Source organism: Musa acuminata, chromosome BXJ3-11, assembly GCF_036884655.1.
Source record: "Musa acuminata AAA Group cultivar baxijiao chromosome BXJ3-11, Cavendish_Baxijiao_AAA, whole genome shotgun sequence".
NCBI classification, from domain to species: Eukaryota; Viridiplantae; Streptophyta; class Magnoliopsida; order Zingiberales; family Musaceae; genus Musa; species Musa acuminata.
In genome coordinates, this window is record NC_088359.1 from 28320720 (window position 1) to 28340349 (window position 19630).

Here is a 19630-nt window from a genome sequence, read left to right on the forward strand (position 1 = left end):
TATGATTGAAATTGTAACATCTAAAGCAATATTGTGTTATTGTGTTGATCACATGGTAATAATGGAATATCCCCTGCATCATAATGCTCATAGTATGTTATAAATTATTCAGCTATTGAACGATTATTATAGTCAAAGAGTTAAATCTGTATGACCCATGATGAGTTGACTCCATAAAATAATTATATTTAATACCAAATAACATAAATATAAATTAATAATTATAGATAAATCTATTCAACGTAAACCACTTCGAATATTATTCTACATGGGTATCAAATGAGTATGTCATATTATAATTGACTGACATAACATATGCGTATATCAAAGGATAACTTCAACAATATAAAAAGATCCACCTCGGCTGTCACGTAGTCGGTCGTGATGGACCCACGTAAGATGGATGTAAAGGTTTCGTGAGCGATGGTTTGGTATGTGCGCAGTCGAAACCGGTAGTTCTTGACGCGGGTGATCGCACCCACTCTCACGACCGCACGCAGCCGGGAGGAGACACGCCTCGGAAACCGTGGGATGGCGCGGCGTCGGTAAGCACCGACGTCAGCTACAGCGCAGGAACTCATCCGAGACAGGGTACGGGGTAAACCGACCCAGTCACGTTCTGCCGTGAGTTGACGAGCCACAGCGATCCACTCGGCGCACGCAATCACCGACGTCACCAGCGACGAAGGAGGGACGATCCCAGACACGGTGCAGGGAAACTAGACCCACTCAGACGTCTGTGGGTCCCACCTTTAAAGAGTCCCGCCGGCCTGCCATGATAAGCAAGAGGGCGTTTCACTTGTCGGACGGTTCGCACGCTACGTATTCAGCGACGTCATCTGCGACTAAGAAAGGGCCAAGACAGGATACAGGTGATCCCACCACATCTCGGCGGGTCCCGCCGGAACGATAGCGATACTTCTGCCTTGCTTGGACGTTCGCCAGGGGTCGGTTATCCTGGATCCTGTCTGAGTTTGTTCGGCTCAACGCCTCTTGACAAACCGCCCGGTGTTTTGCTCGGAAAGAGGATGTTGTTGTTTCTGTTATTCGTCCGTTCCTCTGCGGACTACGGTGGGCTCTACCACGGTTAAAAGTTCTATGCCACCGCTGGAAATTGATTTGAGATGCGTGTTTTTGGAATCCAACGGCGGAGATGTCTTCACGGATAAACTTATATCTGCGGCCAAACCGACTCGAGGCAACTAACTCGCTTATGAGCTCGTTAAATAGCTGCGGCGATTGAGAGCGTGGCTCTCAGACCATCGGGAGAGGCTTGTTTCCCTCTTGTTCTCCTCCGTCTTCCCTCCTGCTGGAGGCTACGACGATTCGTGGTTGTCCTTCTGTGCCTTTCATTTCCCGAGCGACGCTTTCTTTTGTGCGCGGCTTCAGGTATCAATCGCGAAAGTTGTCCGATTCTGATCGAAATCCGTATTTTCTGGTGATCGATTTGGTTCTTGGGCTATATTGGAATGTGAGGAAAGAAAGTTGAGACGAGCGCGAAAAAAGGGGGAAAATCCATTTTTTAGGTTATTGTCTTCTGTAAGTTGAGGTCTGTGCTTCACTCGGGTGGTTCTATCGAAATCAGTAGAATATGCTGTTTGTAGTGGAATTGCAATTTGATAATAACGTCTCCCTCAAAGAAGAGAAGTGAAAAGAAAACCATTTTTTTAATCTTTCGTAGTTTAGTAAGCAACTGGTGTTTGGCATGGTTTAGGAGTCCGAGAGAGTTCGTCTATAGGTCACTTTTAGCGAATTCCATGTTCTTATCTACCTATTTGTTATCTCGGTCCGCTTGTTCTTTGGTTGATTTTAATTTTGCTATTTTGCACTTTGAACTCGAAATCTCAGCTTTGTTCTGATGTTTCAGAATAATGTAGTTGTATTCTGGTATCTGTAGTTGCTCCGAGATGGAGTGGTGTGACTGCATCGAGCCGCAGTGGCATGCTGACGAACTCCTAGTAAAGTATCAGTACACATCAGACTTCTTAATAGCCTTTGCCTATTTCTCCATTCCACTTGAGCTCATTTATTTTGTGAAGAAGTCTTCGTTCTTCCCGTACAGATGGGTGTTGATACAGTTTGGCGCCTTCATTGTTCTTTGTGGGTCAACACATATGATAAGTCTGTGGACTTTCACCATGTATTCACGAACAGTTGCATTGCTAATGACTGTTGCAAAAATTTCAACGGCTGTGGTATCATGTGCAACGGCTTTGATGCTTGTTCACATAATTCCTGAATTGTTAAGTGTGAAGACAAGGGAATTGTTTCTGAAGAATAAAGCTGAGGAACTTGACAGGGAGATTGGTGTTTTACGAGCCCAAGAAGAAACAGAGCGTCATGTCAGGATGCTTACACATGAAATCAGAAGCACGCTTGACAGGCACACAATATTGAAGACTACATTTATTGAACTAGGGAGGACATTGGATTTGGAAGATTGTGCATTTTGGATGCCATCAAGGAACGGGATTAATCTTCAACTTTCACATACTTTGCACCACCAAATGTCCCTTGGATCTGTTGTGTGCACCGACCTTCCTGTCATCAATCAAGTCCTCAGTAATAATGGTGCAATAATTATTCCACCTACGAGTCCATTAGCAAGGACTCAACATCTAACCGGAAGATATGTGGCGCCAGAAGTTGTTGCTGTTCGAGTTCCACTCTTACATCTTTCAAATTTCCCAGTAAATTATTGGCCTGAGCTTTCTCTAAAAAGCTATGCTATTATGGTTCTAATGCTCCCTTCACAGAGCACGAGAAAATGGCATGTACATGAGATGGAGCTTATTGAGGCAGTTGCTGACCAAGTAACTATTTTTTTCTAGCATACACTTTCTATGCTTTTTCTTATCTTCATTTAGATTTTACAAATTATGAAAATGTTTCTATAGATATCCTATTCTTTGAATGAACTCCAGGTGAATTTTCAGAGATGTGGCGTTTCTAAGTTTTGCAATGCAGTTATGAAGGTTGCTAGTTTTGTTTTCTGTTCATGTTGGCATCTGTCATTGTTTGTCTTGTGGTATCTGAATTTACTCTGAGCAAATTTATTCCTTTTTCATATATCCGTGATATGTGCTCCGAAGCAAAAGCAATAATACTTGCAGATAGTGGTAATTAATTCTATGACATTTCTTAAAAGATCTTAAAAAATGTAATTGATATTAAAGCCTAGTTTAGTTACTTTTTAAGCCTAAAAGAAACAATGAAACACCCATATTGACCGATAGCTTAAAAATCTTGATGTGTTTTGAAAGAGAGAAGTTAATTATCTGTAGCAACTGGTGTATTTTACTAACAATCATGCATAACAGTTTTATCCCTTCTCTGGACTGTATGAAGCCACTCTATATGGCTTGTTGGCAGTGTCAACTGTCACTGTGAGTTATAGTGGTGACTTGCATGGCTGACTGAAATGATCCCGTGAGCTAATGTGATGTTCCTGAAATGATCTAGCACCATTTTGGAATGTGATTTTATGGCTTCTGATTAATTTTGGTATAACTTGTGTTGTCAAATTCTCTTCCAATCCCATTGCCTTCATATTGTTGGTGTTTATATTGAGCTGTATTTCCTTATTTCCTTTTGGATTTCGTGACCATCCAGGTAGCAGTTGCACTTTCACATGCTGCCATTTTGGAAGAGTCGATGCGGGCATGTGACTTACTTTTAGAGCAAAATGTTGCTCTTGATTCAGCTTGTCAGGAGGCTGAAACAGCAATTAATGCTCGCAATGATTTCCAAACTGTCATGACCCATGAAATGTGGACTTCGATGCATGCAACAATTGCTCTTTCATCTCTGCTTCTGGAAACTGAGTTAACTCCTGAGCAACAGTCGATGGTAGAAACCATGTTAAGTTGTAGTAATCTACTAGCAGCAGTTATCAATGAGGTTTTGCATCATGGGAGCTTTGAGTTAGAGATTGCAGCCTTCAAGCTTCATACCATTTTTAGAGAGGTCAGTATATGTGTTTTCCTTCTCTAATATTATTTCAAATTTCATGGTTATTCTTCTATAGTTGATGAAAATTGTCACATTAATTTGCAGGTTACTAATTTGATGAAACCAATAGCCGCTGTAAAGAACCTCTCTTCTCTCTGACATTGGCACCAGACTTGCCATCATGTGTCATTGGTGACGAAAAACAGCTTATGCAAACCATACTAAATGTTGCTGGCAATGCTGTTAAGTTTGCAAAGGAGGGCCATGTATCGATCACAGCATTTGTTGCCAAACCAGATTTTTCAAAAGACCCTCAAACTGCCAGTGATGAGCATTTCTATTTGTTTGTGCAGGTGAGTTGACAAAAAAATTTACTAGTTCTCATTAGCAGCAATCCTTTGGTGGCTCTAATTTGCTGATACTTTTATTATGCCAAGGAGTCAATTGGATTGATATAACAAAATGTTGATAAAATCAATATTCATCATACGACAATGTACCACTCGGTACAGACAGTATATACCAATCCGATAGGAGACCAATATGGGTGGTACATTGGTACATCCCCATGTGTTATATGTCGGTATGCTTAGTATGGTTCAATATAATTCGATACGTATCATACTGATAGCTGGTCGGTACACTGGTTCGGACCGATAAGAACCAACCATGGATAAAATGATCACATTTCTCATTAGTTGCAACAATGGATTCCCATAGTGGTTAGCACATTGTTGCAATTTGATAGGTCTCAAGTTTGAGTTTGTCTTGGAGCATCTTATACATAGTTTAATGTAATGGAAATAATTTGGTTAAAAAAATATAATGGGCTTTCAGGGTTGCTGCACTGATTGATTAACCAGTTTGTCATTCTCTAAGTGTTGCAGATCGAGCATACATTGGCTATATAAGACAACTGAAAGAACAATTTGATGCATGTAGTACATTGCTTTTGGTTTGGTGTCTTGATCTCTATGAAAGAGAGCTCATACCCAAAACTAGATATATGTGTATAAATGAAATGATCTACATGGATTTTAGGTTGATAATTCTTTGTGATTAGTTTTCTCCAATAACAATTTCTGCTGGCACAATTCTTTGTGATTGGATTTTTCAATGACTGTTTCCATTGGCACGATCTGAAGGTATGGGGAAGGGTTGCACGGCTACATTCATCACAGAACCTTGGATTTGTGATAAGTTTAAATGGCTCTGAATATTATCGAAGAAGTGTAAATGGCTCTCTTGCTGGATGTTTTGATTGAAGAAACCAATTTTGTGATGGTTTAAAGCAATGAATGTGTATCATTTTGGTGTTGAGCGATGTGGTTTAATCTGCCACCTGATTGATGACCACCATTAACTTTGTATAAGTAGGCCGGCATTGGCCCCTCCATTTGCTGATAGTAAGTTGAAATCAGTTGGTGTGGATTAATATTTGTTGTTTCCACTTCCATCTATGTGAGATTGATACGAGGCTCCCTTTTCAGGAGATGCAAGTGGTTGATCTTTTGTCATGGAATGATATCTCTGAACATTTTCTTTCTGTTTTTTAGAATCTTTCTGAATCACCGCTATGGTTTTTTATCGTTTGCTTCTTTTTCCCAGTGCTACAGTATGCTAGTCGTGAAAAAGCTTTATTGAAGAAGTGAAAAAGCTTGAATGTATTAACATGTCTGTTTCCTATTTATACATATTAGGATGGTGAATTTTCCTCAACAGAATAAAAGATTTCTATCAACATAATAGAGAGATTTCCTAATATAATTAAGGAAATCTTATCGGTTATTATGCTCCTGTAAGATGGTACTCCGATACAATGGATCGATTTATTTTTAATTTTTAATACATCATTCAAAATATTTTTAATTTTATTTTATTTTGTTGTTTTTGTTGCCGGCTCTTGAGATAGATTTGTTTTGTTTATATAAAATTTTGTGAGCGTAACACACACATTAGGTCTCAGAAAAGAAATTGTCACAAGTGAGAATTCAAAACTACACAATCATTAACTATGTTTTTTTCTTCAAAATTATTTTTTTAATTGAAGCATTAAAAAAAAAAAAGGGTTAGCTGATCACCGGAAATATTGTTTGTCAAAATATAAAGTATATTAAGAATATCAAACATCATATTGCCTTCGTGATTTTATAAACCATAAAAACATCATATTCATCAGCTTTATGATCTTAATTTTATTCTGTAGAATTGAATTTTTGTAAGCCGTCCACGGTAGCAGTATTCAGCGCTTTCCCCCTCTCCCTATATAAACCCCCCAACATCGCGCCCGCCAAAATGGGGGCTCTTCTTGTCGCCTCGCCATGGCGAGTTAGTTACCTCGCCCCATTTCCAGATCCTGATCAATAACGCCGGCGACCGCCTCGCCGTTGCAGGTAGACTCCCGTATTCTATTCCCAGATCAAGAAATTAAATACGCTCTCCTATGCCTTTTCCCTTGGCAAGGTGGATCTTCGTCGCCCTCTCGATCGATTCAGTTTCATGGAGGGATTAGTACCAAGATCTTCCTCGATCGCCGATTGATTCGGAGCTCCCTTGACCTTTGCATGCTATGGCAGATTCTGCTATTGAAGCTCTGTCAGTTTCTTTCCGAACTCTGCGTCTAGCTTTCTCAATTATGCTGTCAGTCACAAAGGTTCCACTGGTTAGCGTCTCAGCCCTGCGTCTCCTACAGTAGTTCATGGGGCCATCGCAATCTCTGTACCCTAACATTGCCGATGCACTATGTTTATGCTACAAATTTTTATGGTAACTGTGGATCAATCTCTAGTCCGAGAATGTCCGATGATGGAATAGTGAGTCAGGCAGAATCGTTGAAGATAAGCGAGGGCCATATGAAGAGAAAAATTGTTCGACTCGTTTGTCTCCACCACTGCTAGTATATGATGACGAGTCACATTTGACTGATGTAATCGAAGAATTTATGGATCTCGAACTGCATTTTTCAGAGGATTAATTCTGTAAACAGGACTGCTGCTGCGCCTTCGATCCCTCGGTTGCCTTCCCGAGAGGTTGCAGTATCCGCTGTGCCTGGAGACGTTCGCAGGGCGGCGAGGATTCCCGAACACTCGTGGACAGCGGATGGCTAGTAGTAGATCACAACGGTTCCAAGTGAGTGGATTCCGATATTAAGGGCTTATAACGCCTCTCGAGACCTCGTTGTCTCCACCTCATCTCCTGTCCTCGAGGATTGTTCCAAAAGCGGGTAACCTTTCTTTTCACTAACCTTGAATTAGGGTCGACCATTGGCCTTTTCCACAACGTTCTCACAAAACAAAGAATGAAAGAGAATAAGAATAACAATAGGGGGAAATCTCTCTTTTCTTTTCAATGGCACATAAGGAACCAAAGCCAATTGACCACAAGGTCCTCATTTTCATGTATTTTCTTACCTTTTTTGTTTTTTTGGCACACCATCGGCCTAAAGGAAGAGGAAAAACCCATTCTCTTCCTGTGCTTGTTTTTGTCCTTTCTCTTTATTTGTTTATTTTTTGTTGATTTCATGCTAGAGTCTTTAGAAAATTTTTTGGTTGCAGCTGGAAGACTCGGCGGGGCCTGGAATGGGGCTCGAATTTGAGGAATGGGTGGCATCGATCCGCAGACGCAGCGGCAAGTGCCTGTCCCAAGGAAACCTTCATGGATTGCCTTTGCGTGATGCTATGCCCCACAAGACCTCAGCCTTGATTCCATCCCCTCGCTGCGGGTATGCAAAGTAGGATACTATGGATTTTAGCCTTTATTTTCATCATTTTGTCAATGTCTTATCTTTGCAATTTATTTCTTCCTCCTGATTCTTTACCAGTAGATGCTCAGAAGAGTTGCCTAGTACTTGAAGATATACGGTAATATCTTACCATCTAAAGTGGGAGGGGAAAAAATGAGAACGCTTTATTTTAAGAAATTTCTTGGGCTGGAGGAGGTTCTTTTTACTATATTTCTTATACTGTGAATTGATGGATAATGGTCCTGTGGAAGCTAATCTCATTGCAAATTGACCTGTTTCAATGCTGGTGTTTAGACTTGGAAGACATCTGAAAACCAGTATATGCACACAATGGGACTCTTTTTTCTCATTTTTAACTACTTTGGTTTTACCATTTGATGTCACAATTTCATGCCAATTATGCATCTTGAATTTTCCTGCCTTTTTTTTTATAATTTAATGGTCAAATATAGGTTTTCTTCAAAAGTATAGGTTAGCCAGTAGTGTTGGTGAATGCTGTTGGAACATCAAAGCTTCTGTGAAAAAATTGAAGTTATGAATAAAACTATCATTTTATGTGATGAACATCATGAACATCTAAGCTCTCATGAATAAAGTTGCTATAATCCAGAGATTATATCCACTTTGGGCAAATGCATTTTCATTCTTAATTAAAAGAGATGGGATCTTTTATAAGCTTCTTCCTTTTTACAGGACAGAAGTACCAGATTGGGACAAACCTGATGGTAGTGCAACTAAATCACAGTCTCCAGACCAAGTGCCAGAAGTTAGTTTGCGGGATAAGCTTGGAAATGCTGCTACTTTAGATGTTGAAGCAAGTGACATATCTTGGGACACACTATTTTCCCTGCACCACACAAAATACACGAGCAGCAATGAACATTCTGAAGATGAGCTGAACAAAGCTCTAGAGGTTTGTTATTTGCAAGACCTTTGGTGTTATTAGGAATGACTAGTAAGTTTTCAACAGGTGGATGACTGGTATTCAAAAAACTAAAGGGGAAAACTTTTTAAGAGTTTACTTTGCGAAAGTTATTTTGACTGTTAGGTTATGTACTAGAAAAGTATCCTTCAATATTCAGTTTTTTGGAGATAGTGATATAGCAAGTAGCAAAAGTGATTTAAGAAAATATAGAGTTGAGAACAGGACGTTCATAATTCTAGGAAGAAATCTTGTTTGCATAGGCTTTTTCTACTAGGTTGTGCGGTTGCTATGTCTATTTTGTCATGGACATTGCTTTCTTTACTTTTCTGCAAGTCCTTTCAATTATAATTGTTATCTAGGCAACATTTTTGTTGTTTGCTTCATTGACAGTAACCTCCTTGAAATGTGTGTAGCATGTAACTTGCTATCTTTATCAAATGCTACCTAATCCTCTAGTAGAAATTAGCTTGCGAGACCGTCATTTTTAATGGAACAGCTTCTTAAGAAGTTCTTCTTCGCTGAGTGCTTATTATTCAATTCAATATGTCAGATTGTCACTTGCCATGTTACTTTTAATTCAAATGCTTTTTTTATCGAGTGATTTTTTTGCTTTAACTTGGCTGGGAATACAGGTAACTGTAAATTCTGGTGGAGTAGTTTTCTTTGCATTGTTTAATACAATAAACGATGATGATCTTTTACCAAAAGAAGCAGCAGCAGTCATTAAAATTGCACCCTCGAGGATGGCCACACAATCAGAACGCCTGGGTTACGAATTTGCAAGATTGCTTGGAGTGAAGACACCTCAAGTGGGCACCTTTTCTTTCTGTCATTTACATCATCTTGTTTACTTGGTTATATCACATTATTTCTTTTCGATCTCTTTGTTAAAAGGCGAGGGTGATCCATAACTCTAGCACGGAGTGGCAACTGATTAAGGATGCTACAGAAAAAGCACGAGATATGACTGTTGATAGTGGAGATGAAGTGGGTGCAGTTACGTGCTCAGAGTTGTTAGAAGCCCTCGAATTGAGTCGATGCCTTCTCCTAATGAAGTAAGCTTATCGAACATCTCTTAGTCATTCATATTAGAATCCAGATCTCAGTAATTTCTTTTTTGAAATATCTGCTTGTGGCAGTTATTGTCATGGCTCGCCTCTGGTGGAAAATTCGATCGCATTTGATTCAAGAATAGCTGCTGAAAATACTGCTGCAGCACTAGGCAGGGTCTTGATGTTGGACCTTGTGCTTAGAAATGAGGATAGACTTCCTTGTCCCCAACTTGGGTGGCGTGGCAACCAAGCCAATCTGCTGTTTTCAATCAAAGTAGCCTCTGCAAACATGGATGCACTCGATGAATCTTATGACTGTAGAAGAAACAAACCACGGATAGTGAAGAGTCTCAGGAAAGAGAGAGCGAAAGAGAGACGGGCATCCTCTATAAATGGTGGACTAAGTTCTCAAGGCCCCGAGCTTACAGCAGAGGATTCTGATGATTGCATCGAGTTCACTGACAGATCCATTAATAATCAAGCGACAGAATATGGAAAAAAATCTAATTTTCATATTGTGGCCATCGACTCTCTGGTTCCTCGCAGACCCCCTGCAGGTAAACGGGCAAGAGATCTAGAAAGCTATCCCAGGGTGGTTGAGCTTATTATCAATAATTATGAGTTTTCTTCTAACTTGCTCTATGAAGTGTCTTTTGGGAAGCTGGGGTTCCCTGGACCTGAACACACTGATGCACAAATTGATTCTTCTTTGCCGGAGTTCGATATGGTAGCTGTTGTTCATGCATTCTGTCAAGGATTTCGTGCCGCTCTTAGGGACCTCCAAAGCTTCCATATATTTCTTCTCACACTGTACCAGAAACTAGAGGGTCTCTTTCGGGTGTTACTGTCCATCATAAATAAATACTTTAGCGAGTCTGACAAGGATGATTCCGGGGCTTCAGAGTCACCATCAAATTCTTCTTGCTGCAGCTTCAATGCCCACTTGCAGGCATGTAAGGAACATGGTGCCCATGAGACACATGCAGATTCTAGCGATCCTGAATCTCGGAGATGTTCACAAAAATCTTCAGGATTCCGAGAAAGCATTGATATAGTTTCTCCTGTTTCACGAGATAATTGGAATGGTAGGTGTTCCAAAGGAGGTGGAGAAGCTCCCCGGAGTCTGCGCTTGACAATGAAGCTTCGTGATTTTAACAAGTGTACTAAGGTTAGAAGTTCCTTTGCATTTGGTATAAGATATTCGGTAGTGTTATTTTGAGCATGGAACTATTGTTGAAAGACATTTAAGTTAATCGGATTGATGTTTAACGAGAGGTTGAATATACCGGGGGGAGGGTATAACAGTCTGATGAAGTCTGCATCATTTAAAAAGATCTTATCGAATGACAAAATCTACTTCTAGGGAACTCCCTGTTTCTATTTTATTCAATCTTTGTTGCTGTTATAAGTTTGTGTAAAGTACGTCCTGCCTTGTTGTTTGGCTCTTAGATTGCCAGTTCTTTGCTGCTGTCTCCAGTTTCTACTAACATATTGCCCGTGATAGGTAGATGCTGAGTTGAGCAAGGAGTTGGAACAGTGGAATGAAATGCTAAAATCAGATGTTGTGAGACTGTGCCAAGAAAACAATTTTAATACAGGCTTCTTTGAGGGGAACGATAATAACATTGCCGTTGATGCTTATGAGTTGAAGGTAACATAAATTTCATGTCCAGTTCAACTGACAAAATCTAAAGTCTTATTCCTTTTTCAGGTCCGACTTGAGCATATCCTTGAGAGAATATCACTTATTTCTGATGCAGCTAGTACAGAGCGGCCTTCTCCTATTACAGAGTATCTTTATATTGGTGGAGCCCTGGCTGCAAAATCCATGTACACCCTTCAGCACCTGGGTATCACTCATATATTGTGCTTGTGTGCAAATGAAATCGGACAATCAGATTCTCAAAATCCCGACCTCTTTGAGTACCGAAACTTCTCTGTAAGCAAACTTTTCTTTTTTTCCCTCTGTTCAATCGAATATTAGTTACTCGGTTTGCTGAAGTAAATATTTGCCACAATCCAAAAGGAACAATCACATGTATCATTTTTAGAATTTTCTTGAAAACCAAATTATATAATGTCAAAATAGACTGAATCTGATTAATGAAGATTTCCATTTCCAACATGAATTCAGAAAGTTAGACCTGCTATTTATTCAAATGCTACTTACTATGTAGGAACGGACAAGTACTATGAGCATACTGTTTTGCCATCTAAGATTCAGAATGCATTGAGAATTTAAGATTGTCTGGATTTATAATTACCCCATGAATTTTCTATATTATAGGGTCATGGGTATGCTAGTAGTCTGCAGCTTCTCATGGATCAAATTGATTTTTCTCCATAACATTTGCCATGGAGTAGAGAGAACACAGAAATAAGAAAAATCGAGTAATTCTATACTTCATTAAAGTAAAGCTCACTTATCTTGTGACATGTTTTCTGCTGCCTTTGTTGATCTAAAGTTCATCTCTTTCTATTCATGCTGAATTGGAGCACATTAACTCACCAGCATCACAAACTGAAGGATGAATCTCTAGAGGCTGTTATCCTTCCCCCGTAACTTGAGTAGACTTGAATAAAAGCTCCCTAGAATTTACTCACCGGAGATGTTGATATTGCAAGATTTGATTACTCCTAAAATGCTCGCCGCTAGTCTTTTCTAATTGCATTTCCCACCATGTAAATATTTTTCTTTTCTTTTCAACTCTTCAAAATAAAAAATAAAAAAAATCCTTCCATCCTAGATTCACATATGAAAGAGGCTGGCAAGTATTTCTTGGGTGCAGGTATGTGATAATGATGATGAAGATATCAGCAATCTCTTCGAAGAGGCTTCTGACTTCATTGATTATGTTGAGCGTTTGGGAGGTAAAATATTGGTTCATTGTTTTGAAGGAAAAAGTCGCAGTGCCACTGTTGTGCTTGCTTATCTAATGCTAAGAAAGTAAGGAACCAACTCAGGCATTCTTATCTCTCTCTCTCTCTCTTCTACTTGAATTAGCCATATTCAATAGAGTAAATTGTAATAAAATCCATTGCTCCAGGGGCCTCACTCTATTAGAAGCGTGGAACATGCTTAAAAAGGCGCATCGTCGAGCCCAGCCAAATGATGGCTTTGCTAAGACTCTTCTGGATCTAGACGAGCAACTGCATGGGAAGACATCTATGGAATGGCAACAAAGGAAACCTATGATGAAGGTTTGCCCCATCTGTAAGGAGAATGCAGGCCTGAGCAGCAGCTCACTCAAACTCCATCAACAGAAGTATCACAGAATGTTATCGTCCGGCAGTGCGGATAGTGTCATGGCCTTGGAGACACACAAGTCTCTAGAGGCACTTAAGATCAATCGTCATGGCAGTACTAGCCATTCTCGAATGCGATAAATTCTCTCATTGATGCCCGTGTCTATGGACGTGCCCGATCCAAATTATGCTTTTGGTCGCAGTTCGACTCTTTTATCTTTATGGCTGCTGATAAGGACCTGTGAAAATGATAATGCGTGCAATAGGACAAGCCAAAAGTTGATCTCTGAACATTCCTATTGTGTTTGCTAGATTCTTGTCAATGATTTGACTGTGCTAATTCTGCTAGATTCTGATATGCGAGAGTTGCACATTGTATACCTAGCTCAAAAGCTAACACAAAAAGTATACCATAATTAATTGTGCTAATTATGCATTTGTTTGTCAGGGCCAACTCCTCAGGCTTGTTTCAACGGGTTTAGCAGAACAAATTTCAAATTTAGAGGAGCAATTGGACAAGATGAAGCTACTGGTTGTGACGCGAGAAACACGGAAAAAGGTTAGATATCTCAACCTCTACTACCATTGGTCAGCTATGCAGTTACCAAGTAGCATGAATTAATTGTATAAGTTAGAACGATTCATGACAACACCATTGGCAAACATAATTTGCTTGCCAAATACCCCATTTGATGCTAATTGATCTCCTCCAAAATTTCAATGTTAATGAGAGCACCCCCTTCAAAAATAGCAAGTCTTTTACAATGTTCCAACACAGGCTACTTTGATGCAAAGGAGGCATCAACTGGGGAATGTTAGCAAGCAAGATGTGTTAATAGGCATATGAAAAACATTTGTTTTTCAACTAGATCATCAAAGCCTAAGAAAAAGAAAATAATGCAGGATTTTGCCTATGGAACAAGGTTCAGAGGCTTATCAACCCATCGAATTCGGCACCCCCTAGCCTGCAACATCTGAATTAGTCCTGGGGAAAGCAGATGCCTCAACCCAGTAAGTAGCTTCAGCTTCTTTAACCTTCCACCGGAAGCTCTCAGTGCAGACTCAAACCCCTCAACTGGCACTTGAGTCAGATGCACCAGCTTTACATCCTGCAGGCACTTCAAAGAGCCAAGCAGGTTGCACAGGCCCATGCTTGAAACTTGGCAGTACGATAGATTTGCCTACAAAAGAAACTGAATCAGATTCCATATATTTTTCTCTTATTTTTCACCAGATCATTTCCAGAGTTTCTTGATATCAAGCAATAAGAGAAGAATTTCAGATGGCAAGTCACTGACCTGTCTGAGATTTTTAGTATATTGCCCAAGAGCAAATAAACCAGCATCATCTACCAGATGGCAGTGCTTCAAATCCAGTTCAGTAAGGTGCTGGCAACCATTTGCAATAGCAGTTATTCCTAAACTTGTAACGCAATGTACACCCCTCAGTTCAAGATCATGCAGGTCCTCCAAACAACTTAGATGCTTCAGTCCTAGGTCAGTGATCCGTGTGCAGTAGCAAAGGTTCAGGTTCTTTATTCTCTTGCAGCCAGTAGCTATGGCAGCCAATCCATCATCAGTGACCTCAAAGCAGCTGTGAAGGCCATTGGATTTGTGATTTCCTTCAGATTTGCAAAACCTAAAAGAAAATGCTCAAGTACACAACAAAGTAAACATACCGATATAGGTCAAGGACGCGAAGCTTTTTGCAATTGGATGCAATGTGAACAAGACCTTCGTCAGAAACTTTGTCACAAAGGCCTAATTTCAAGACAGTCAGCTCTGAACACCTGGATAAATACTTCATTGCTGCAAAGCATAGATTTCAAGTGAACATGATGCCACTTTTAGCACAAAAGTTTTCGAAAATTCATGAGAATAATGGTCTTACCAGCATTGGTCATGGTACAGTCAGTGAGATCTATTTCTTCAAGATTGGAGCAACAGGTCCCAATACAATCAAGGCCATTGTCAGTTATTAATTTGCAGGATTCTAATTGGAGACACGTAAGATTTTTACATTTATCTCCTATAGCCACAAGGGCTTTGTTGGTTAGCAGGTGGCAGCATGTTAGATCGATGGTCGTTAGATTGACACAGCCAGCTACAAGCTCGGAGACCCCTTCATCAGTCACCCACTTACATTTACTAAGCCCAATCTCCACCAAATTCCTGCAGTTGAGGCCAATTATCTTAAGGCTTGGAGCAAAAACTTGAAAGCCATCAAGTTTAAGCACGGTCAAGCTATCCCTCAAATAATTCAACTTGGAAAGAAAGAGTGGTGCCAGCTCCTGCAAAATCCAACATTACATCAATGGTGGGAGAAAAAAAAGGAAAAAGAAGCTCACAACGGGTGCCGCAATGTCAAAGCCTTACGGGAAAACAGTCCCCAATATTAAGGTCTTGCAGGTACTTGTGCCCTTCAATTACTGAGATTAAGCCACTAGAAGTCACATTCTCACACCGAGAAACATCAACACTCTGCAAACAAGCATACGCATTAATCAATAACTGCCCCCTTAATTCTCCACATGATTTGCTAATCTGCAGTGGCATTGCTACATATATCAGGATTTAACTGTTGTGCATCTCTCTAACGAATGGCATTTGTTGGGAGATTATTTGAAAACGCCAACGAATATGAGAAGGATTTTCAAATTCTGGTCTATATTATTTTCCTCTTGTGCCGTAGAATCCTGCGGCTATTTTGACATGCAACTGATGCTTTTGTGATAAACAGCGAAGAAAAAGCAAAACGACGAAAAGATGTACCAAGATTTACCTGCAATGAGTTGTTCCCATTGTTGAGAAATTGTAATCCTTCATCATTTATATGGGAGCATCCTACCATGCTCAGATCTTCTAGCTTTCGAAGGGAGGAGACAAATTGAAGTGATCTATTTGTTATCTGAAAAGGAGAAAGAAGAAGTCACAGCAGGTAAGAGCTCCATTAGATACAAAGATTCCTAAGATCAACAGCAAAAATTGAGATTTTAGCGCTCAGATCAATAGTTCTGTCAAGTTCACTGCTTCCTAGTTAACATATAATGTCGTCTCAACAGCTGGTACCATTAGAAGCCCAAAAACTCGGAGGAGAAACAAAAGAGAACAGAATAAATGCGGATCGGATCATTGTACACAATTGCATTCGCCAGAGTTTCCCAAAGATCCAAGGAGGAGGACAAAGACTTGGGGCTTCACCTTGAGATAAGAGATGTCTAAAACTCTAAGATTTTGGCACTTTTTGGCGAGAAGCTCGATCCCAATGTCCGAGATCTCCAGGCACCACTTGATCCCGAGCATCTCCAGCGCGGGGCACCCCACCGCCACCTTGGCGAGCCCAACGTCCGTCAACCCGAGGCACTTATCCAGCCATAGGTCCCTCAGCCCCGCGGCCGCGGCCAGAGAGGCGGCTTCCCGGTCCCCGACCCCGACGCAGTGCGACAGGTCCACGGCCTCCAGGTGGGGGCACGCCTTCGCGAGCGCCGCCAGCCCACGCCACCCGACCCCGCTGGCGCGGCTGAGGTTGATGGACCTGAGCCGCCAGAGGCCCGCCCCGGCGGCAAGGGCAGCGGCCAGAGCGTGGTCGTCGAGAGACGGGCAGGCGGAGAGGTCGAGGCGCTCGAGGCAGGCGGCGTATCGGCGGAGGAGTCCCTGGAGGGCCTCGAGGCGGAGGACGCGGAGTGAAAGGCGGCGGAGCGCCTCCGCGTGGAGGAAGCCGCGGCAGACTTGGCGCCATGACTTGCGGTCGCGGGAGTCGGCGACGCGGTCGAGGATCTGGATCAACAGGTCCACCGAGAAGGTGGCCAGAATGGAGTCGGACGACTGCTGCGGTGCCCTCTCCATCGCCTCCCCTCCCCTCCGTGTCTCTTCCTATTTGGAGTGATATTGCATTAGCTCAGGTGGGGACGAAGAGGAAGGACGGCGGCAGAGGGAGGAGAGGCGTCGTTGAGGCTGTTGGGTCTCCGGAGAAGCGGTGCTCTTCCACGTGCAGAGCGCATTATTGGCCGAGAGGAAGAAGCAAATGAAGAGTTGTTGGCCTCTCAACCCCTCTTCTTCTTCTTCTTCGGGAGAAGATAGTGCCGAAGGAAGGAAGGGGGAGGAGAAGAGAAGCCTGACTGGGTTACCGCCTGCACCAGGTCAGCGTATCTCCTCTATATAACTAAATGACTTTAATACCCAGATGGGCTGTGATAGACAAAAGAAGAAGGGACGGCTGCCGCGATGCGTAAATAAGGGTTCTAAAGGAGGGTGATTTGGGAATAAAGAGTAGGAATGGGGACCACATGGCGGTTGGGTATTGGAGAAGGCGGCACCTGGGATCGGTGGTGACGAAGTTACACGGCGCCGTTCCCGTTCGTGCAAGATGGAACTTTTCCTGCTGCCCCAAAACTTAACACTCTCGGATGGAGCGGGGTTCACTCATCCATCGCTGGCAGGCGGGCCCCGTGATCCGCTACAGAGAAGTTTCTGATGACCCCAAACAGGAAACTATGGAACGATACAAAGGGTACCTTTTCGGAAAAAAAAAAATATATATATTTTAGAAATTTTTGATGGGCATCTCTTTTTTTAAAAAAAAATATTAAAAAAACATTTTATCCGTATCTCCATCACATTTGTCTTTGTGGCTATGAGTCAAGATGACAAGGGTAATAAGAGATTGTCAGTAGAGGAGATGATTAGTGATGGACGAGAACAATAGTCACCGAGTAGTCGACGTGTGTCCATAAAGGTGCAGGTGATAAAAGATGAAACTTTGTACGTCGACAAAATTATCTTTTACAAATAAAAAAACATCAATAAAAGTTTTTTTAAATAGGGGTGATGATAAAAGATGAACTTTGTACGTCAACAAAATTATCTTTTATAAACGAAAAAAACATCAATAAAAGTTTTTTTAAATAAGGGTGATGACGCCAAGAAGAGACCTCATAGTTTGAGAAGAAGTTTCTAATAAAAGTGTATCCCATAATAAATATAACAAACATGACGACAAGGAAACATGGGGCCTGACAACGTGGATGGTTCATACGTAACGAAGAATGATTGTACATGCTTCTTTCTTCAAGCTGACGGGTCCTATTAACGGGGGCCAATATGCCGACTCCCCCAAGATTCTTGCCCGTCACCACCTCCCTCTATTGCGATCTTCACCCCCATTATACGACCCATAAGTTGTTCTGAAATCTCATTTATTTTCCTTTTGCTTAGAGAAAAAATAGATAAGAGAACGATGATAACTTGGGTTAAAAGATATAAACCAAATAATGCGTCATTTATTAGTTTAAACTCTTAAATGCAATAGTCCTTTTCACAATTTTAATCTCCAATATTATGATTATTTTAAGTTTTACACCTTAATGATGATAAGACCAAAATAGAGGAGAATATTGATGTATGAAAACAAAAAAGAACTAAAAGATTAGTCTTACGGATTGAAAAGGTTGGATGATGACACATCAATCTGACCCACAATAAGCACATTTCCACTTTGTTCACTCCATTGGTTCATCATTCCTCTTGGAGAAATCAAATATGTTCTTTTTATTATCTTGGGGATAAAAAATTCTAATATAAAAAATATGTCCGGTAAGAGTATCCATGATGGCCCTCTCAAGAGACCTGGAGAACCAAAGAAACATTGTGGAGTAAGGCTACTAGCACAGCCGGTTTAACAGATAGATATAACACAGAGAATAAGTAAGATATGTTTTTATTTGCTTTGTGGATTGATACACATAATGCAATCATATAAAGAGTATTTCGAACTTGCAACAGTATGTACAAAACCCTCTTACCTCAAATATCATGCTTTCTAATTCAATGGGTTAAAGCCATTCTACCAACAAAGACTCATTAAATAGCACTTACCAAAGAAACAACACAAGTTTTGCAATAAGAGGATAAATTATATCCTCAAACACAATGTGACATGCTACTCACTTTTCAAATACTGGTTGGATCAATATGCACCAACCAGTAGTTACCAGAGCAGTGCTAGATCACAGAACTAGTACCGATCAGTATTCATTATCTTAGTATGTTTCTTTCGGTGATACCGGCCGTACAGATCAGTATAGCGCCGAGTACCATACCAGTCTGGTAGGGGTGAAAATTGATACTGAAACAGTATCTATAATCTTGGATTCTATGTTACTAAAGATCTGTGACTTAACCTCCAACGCTCATACTCAAAATGCAAAAGAACACTCAATAAGAGATACTTAAATTCATTATCGTCTTTAATAAGCTTACTGAGGGCTACCAGCATAGCACTTCCAGAACAATTTTGGTTCACTATACAAGACTATAATGAATTTATCTTGAGGCTATCTAGTCCCCGAATAATATATGCATATCTGTATATATGAGACTAATTACATATTACTTATATAATTAGTTACATTTAGTATCTTAATTCTTATATTTTCAAAAGTTACGTTAAGATCTTTATACTTACGAAGGTAAAATATTTAATTTTTTTTTTTATATTTTTAATCTTATGAAATTACTTTTTTAACAGGGATCTCAATAACTAATTACATGAGATAATCTATAAATAGCCCATATATATATATATATATATATATATATATATATATATATATATATGTGTGTATGTATGTGTGTGTGTGATCAATAAGATGCATTCTGAGTTCTGAATATAAGTCTGCCCTCATTTTAATATTACTTTCACTCGGACATTTTCATT

General features: G+C 40.5%; 2 protein-coding genes and 1 pseudogene across 3 annotated transcripts; 2 read left to right on the forward strand and 1 right to left on the reverse strand.

The window, feature by feature from the left end:
* The first annotated feature begins 1227 nt into the window (after nt 1-1227).
* LOC135652965 (probable ethylene response sensor 1) lies at nt 1228-5386 on the forward strand (annotated as a pseudogene).
* Nucleotides 5387-6264: 878 nt separating this feature from the next.
* On the forward strand, nt 6265-13460 carry LOC103971761 (dual specificity protein phosphatase PHS1-like). 2 transcript variants are annotated; one of them, XM_018820070.2, is made up of 10 exons: nt 6265-7174; nt 7506-7681; nt 8387-8606; nt 9251-9427; nt 9513-9673; nt 9758-10838; nt 11175-11321; nt 11382-11609; nt 12460-12617; nt 12718-13460. In XM_018820070.2, exons 2-10 carry the CDS (start codon nt 7530-7532, stop codon nt 13055-13057), a joined length of 2664 nt encoding a protein of 887 aa, XP_018675615.2. In that variant the 5' UTR covers nt 6265-7174; nt 7506-7529; the 3' UTR covers nt 13058-13460. The 2 variants fall into 2 exon arrangements, with proteins under 2 accessions (XP_018675615.2, XP_009384147.3); XM_009385872.3 differs by having other exon boundaries at nt 7506-7672.
* Nucleotides 13461-13621: 161 nt separating this feature from the next.
* On the reverse strand, nt 13622-17164 carry LOC135652129 (F-box/LRR-repeat protein 3-like). The gene is made up of 7 exons (XM_065172859.1): nt 16117-17164; nt 15698-15823; nt 15292-15396; nt 14807-15206; nt 14595-14724; nt 14215-14509; nt 13622-14097 (listed from the first exon to the last, which is right to left on the reverse strand). Exons 1-7 carry the CDS (start codon nt 16759-16761, stop codon nt 13828-13830), a joined length of 1971 nt encoding a protein of 656 aa, XP_065028931.1. The 5' UTR covers nt 16762-17164; the 3' UTR covers nt 13622-13827.
* Between the last annotated feature and the right edge of the window lie 2466 nt (nt 17165-19630).

Coding starts and splice junctions, on each gene's coding strand:
- LOC103971761 (XM_018820070.2), top strand. CDS start 7,530: ATGGGGCTCGAATTTGAGGAATGGGTGGCATCGATCCGCAGACGCAGC. Junction 10,839..11,174: donor ATTTTAACAAGTGTACTAAG/GTTAGAAGTTCC, acceptor TGCCCGTGATAG/GTAGATGCTGAGTTGAGCAA. Junction 11,322..11,381: donor TTGATGCTTATGAGTTGAAG/GTAACATAAATT, acceptor TTCCTTTTTCAG/GTCCGACTTGAGCATATCCT.
- LOC135652129 (XM_065172859.1), bottom strand. CDS start 16,761: ATGGAGAGGGCACCGCAGCAGTCGTCCGACTCCATTCTGGCCACCTTC. Junction 15,207..15,291: donor ATATTGGGGACTGTTTTCCC/GTAAGGCTTTGA, acceptor TGGATTTTGCAG/GAGCTGGCACCACTCTTTCT. Junction 14,725..14,806: donor CTGTACCATGACCAATGCTG/GTAAGACCATTA, acceptor TATGCTTTGCAG/CAATGAAGTATTTATCCAGG.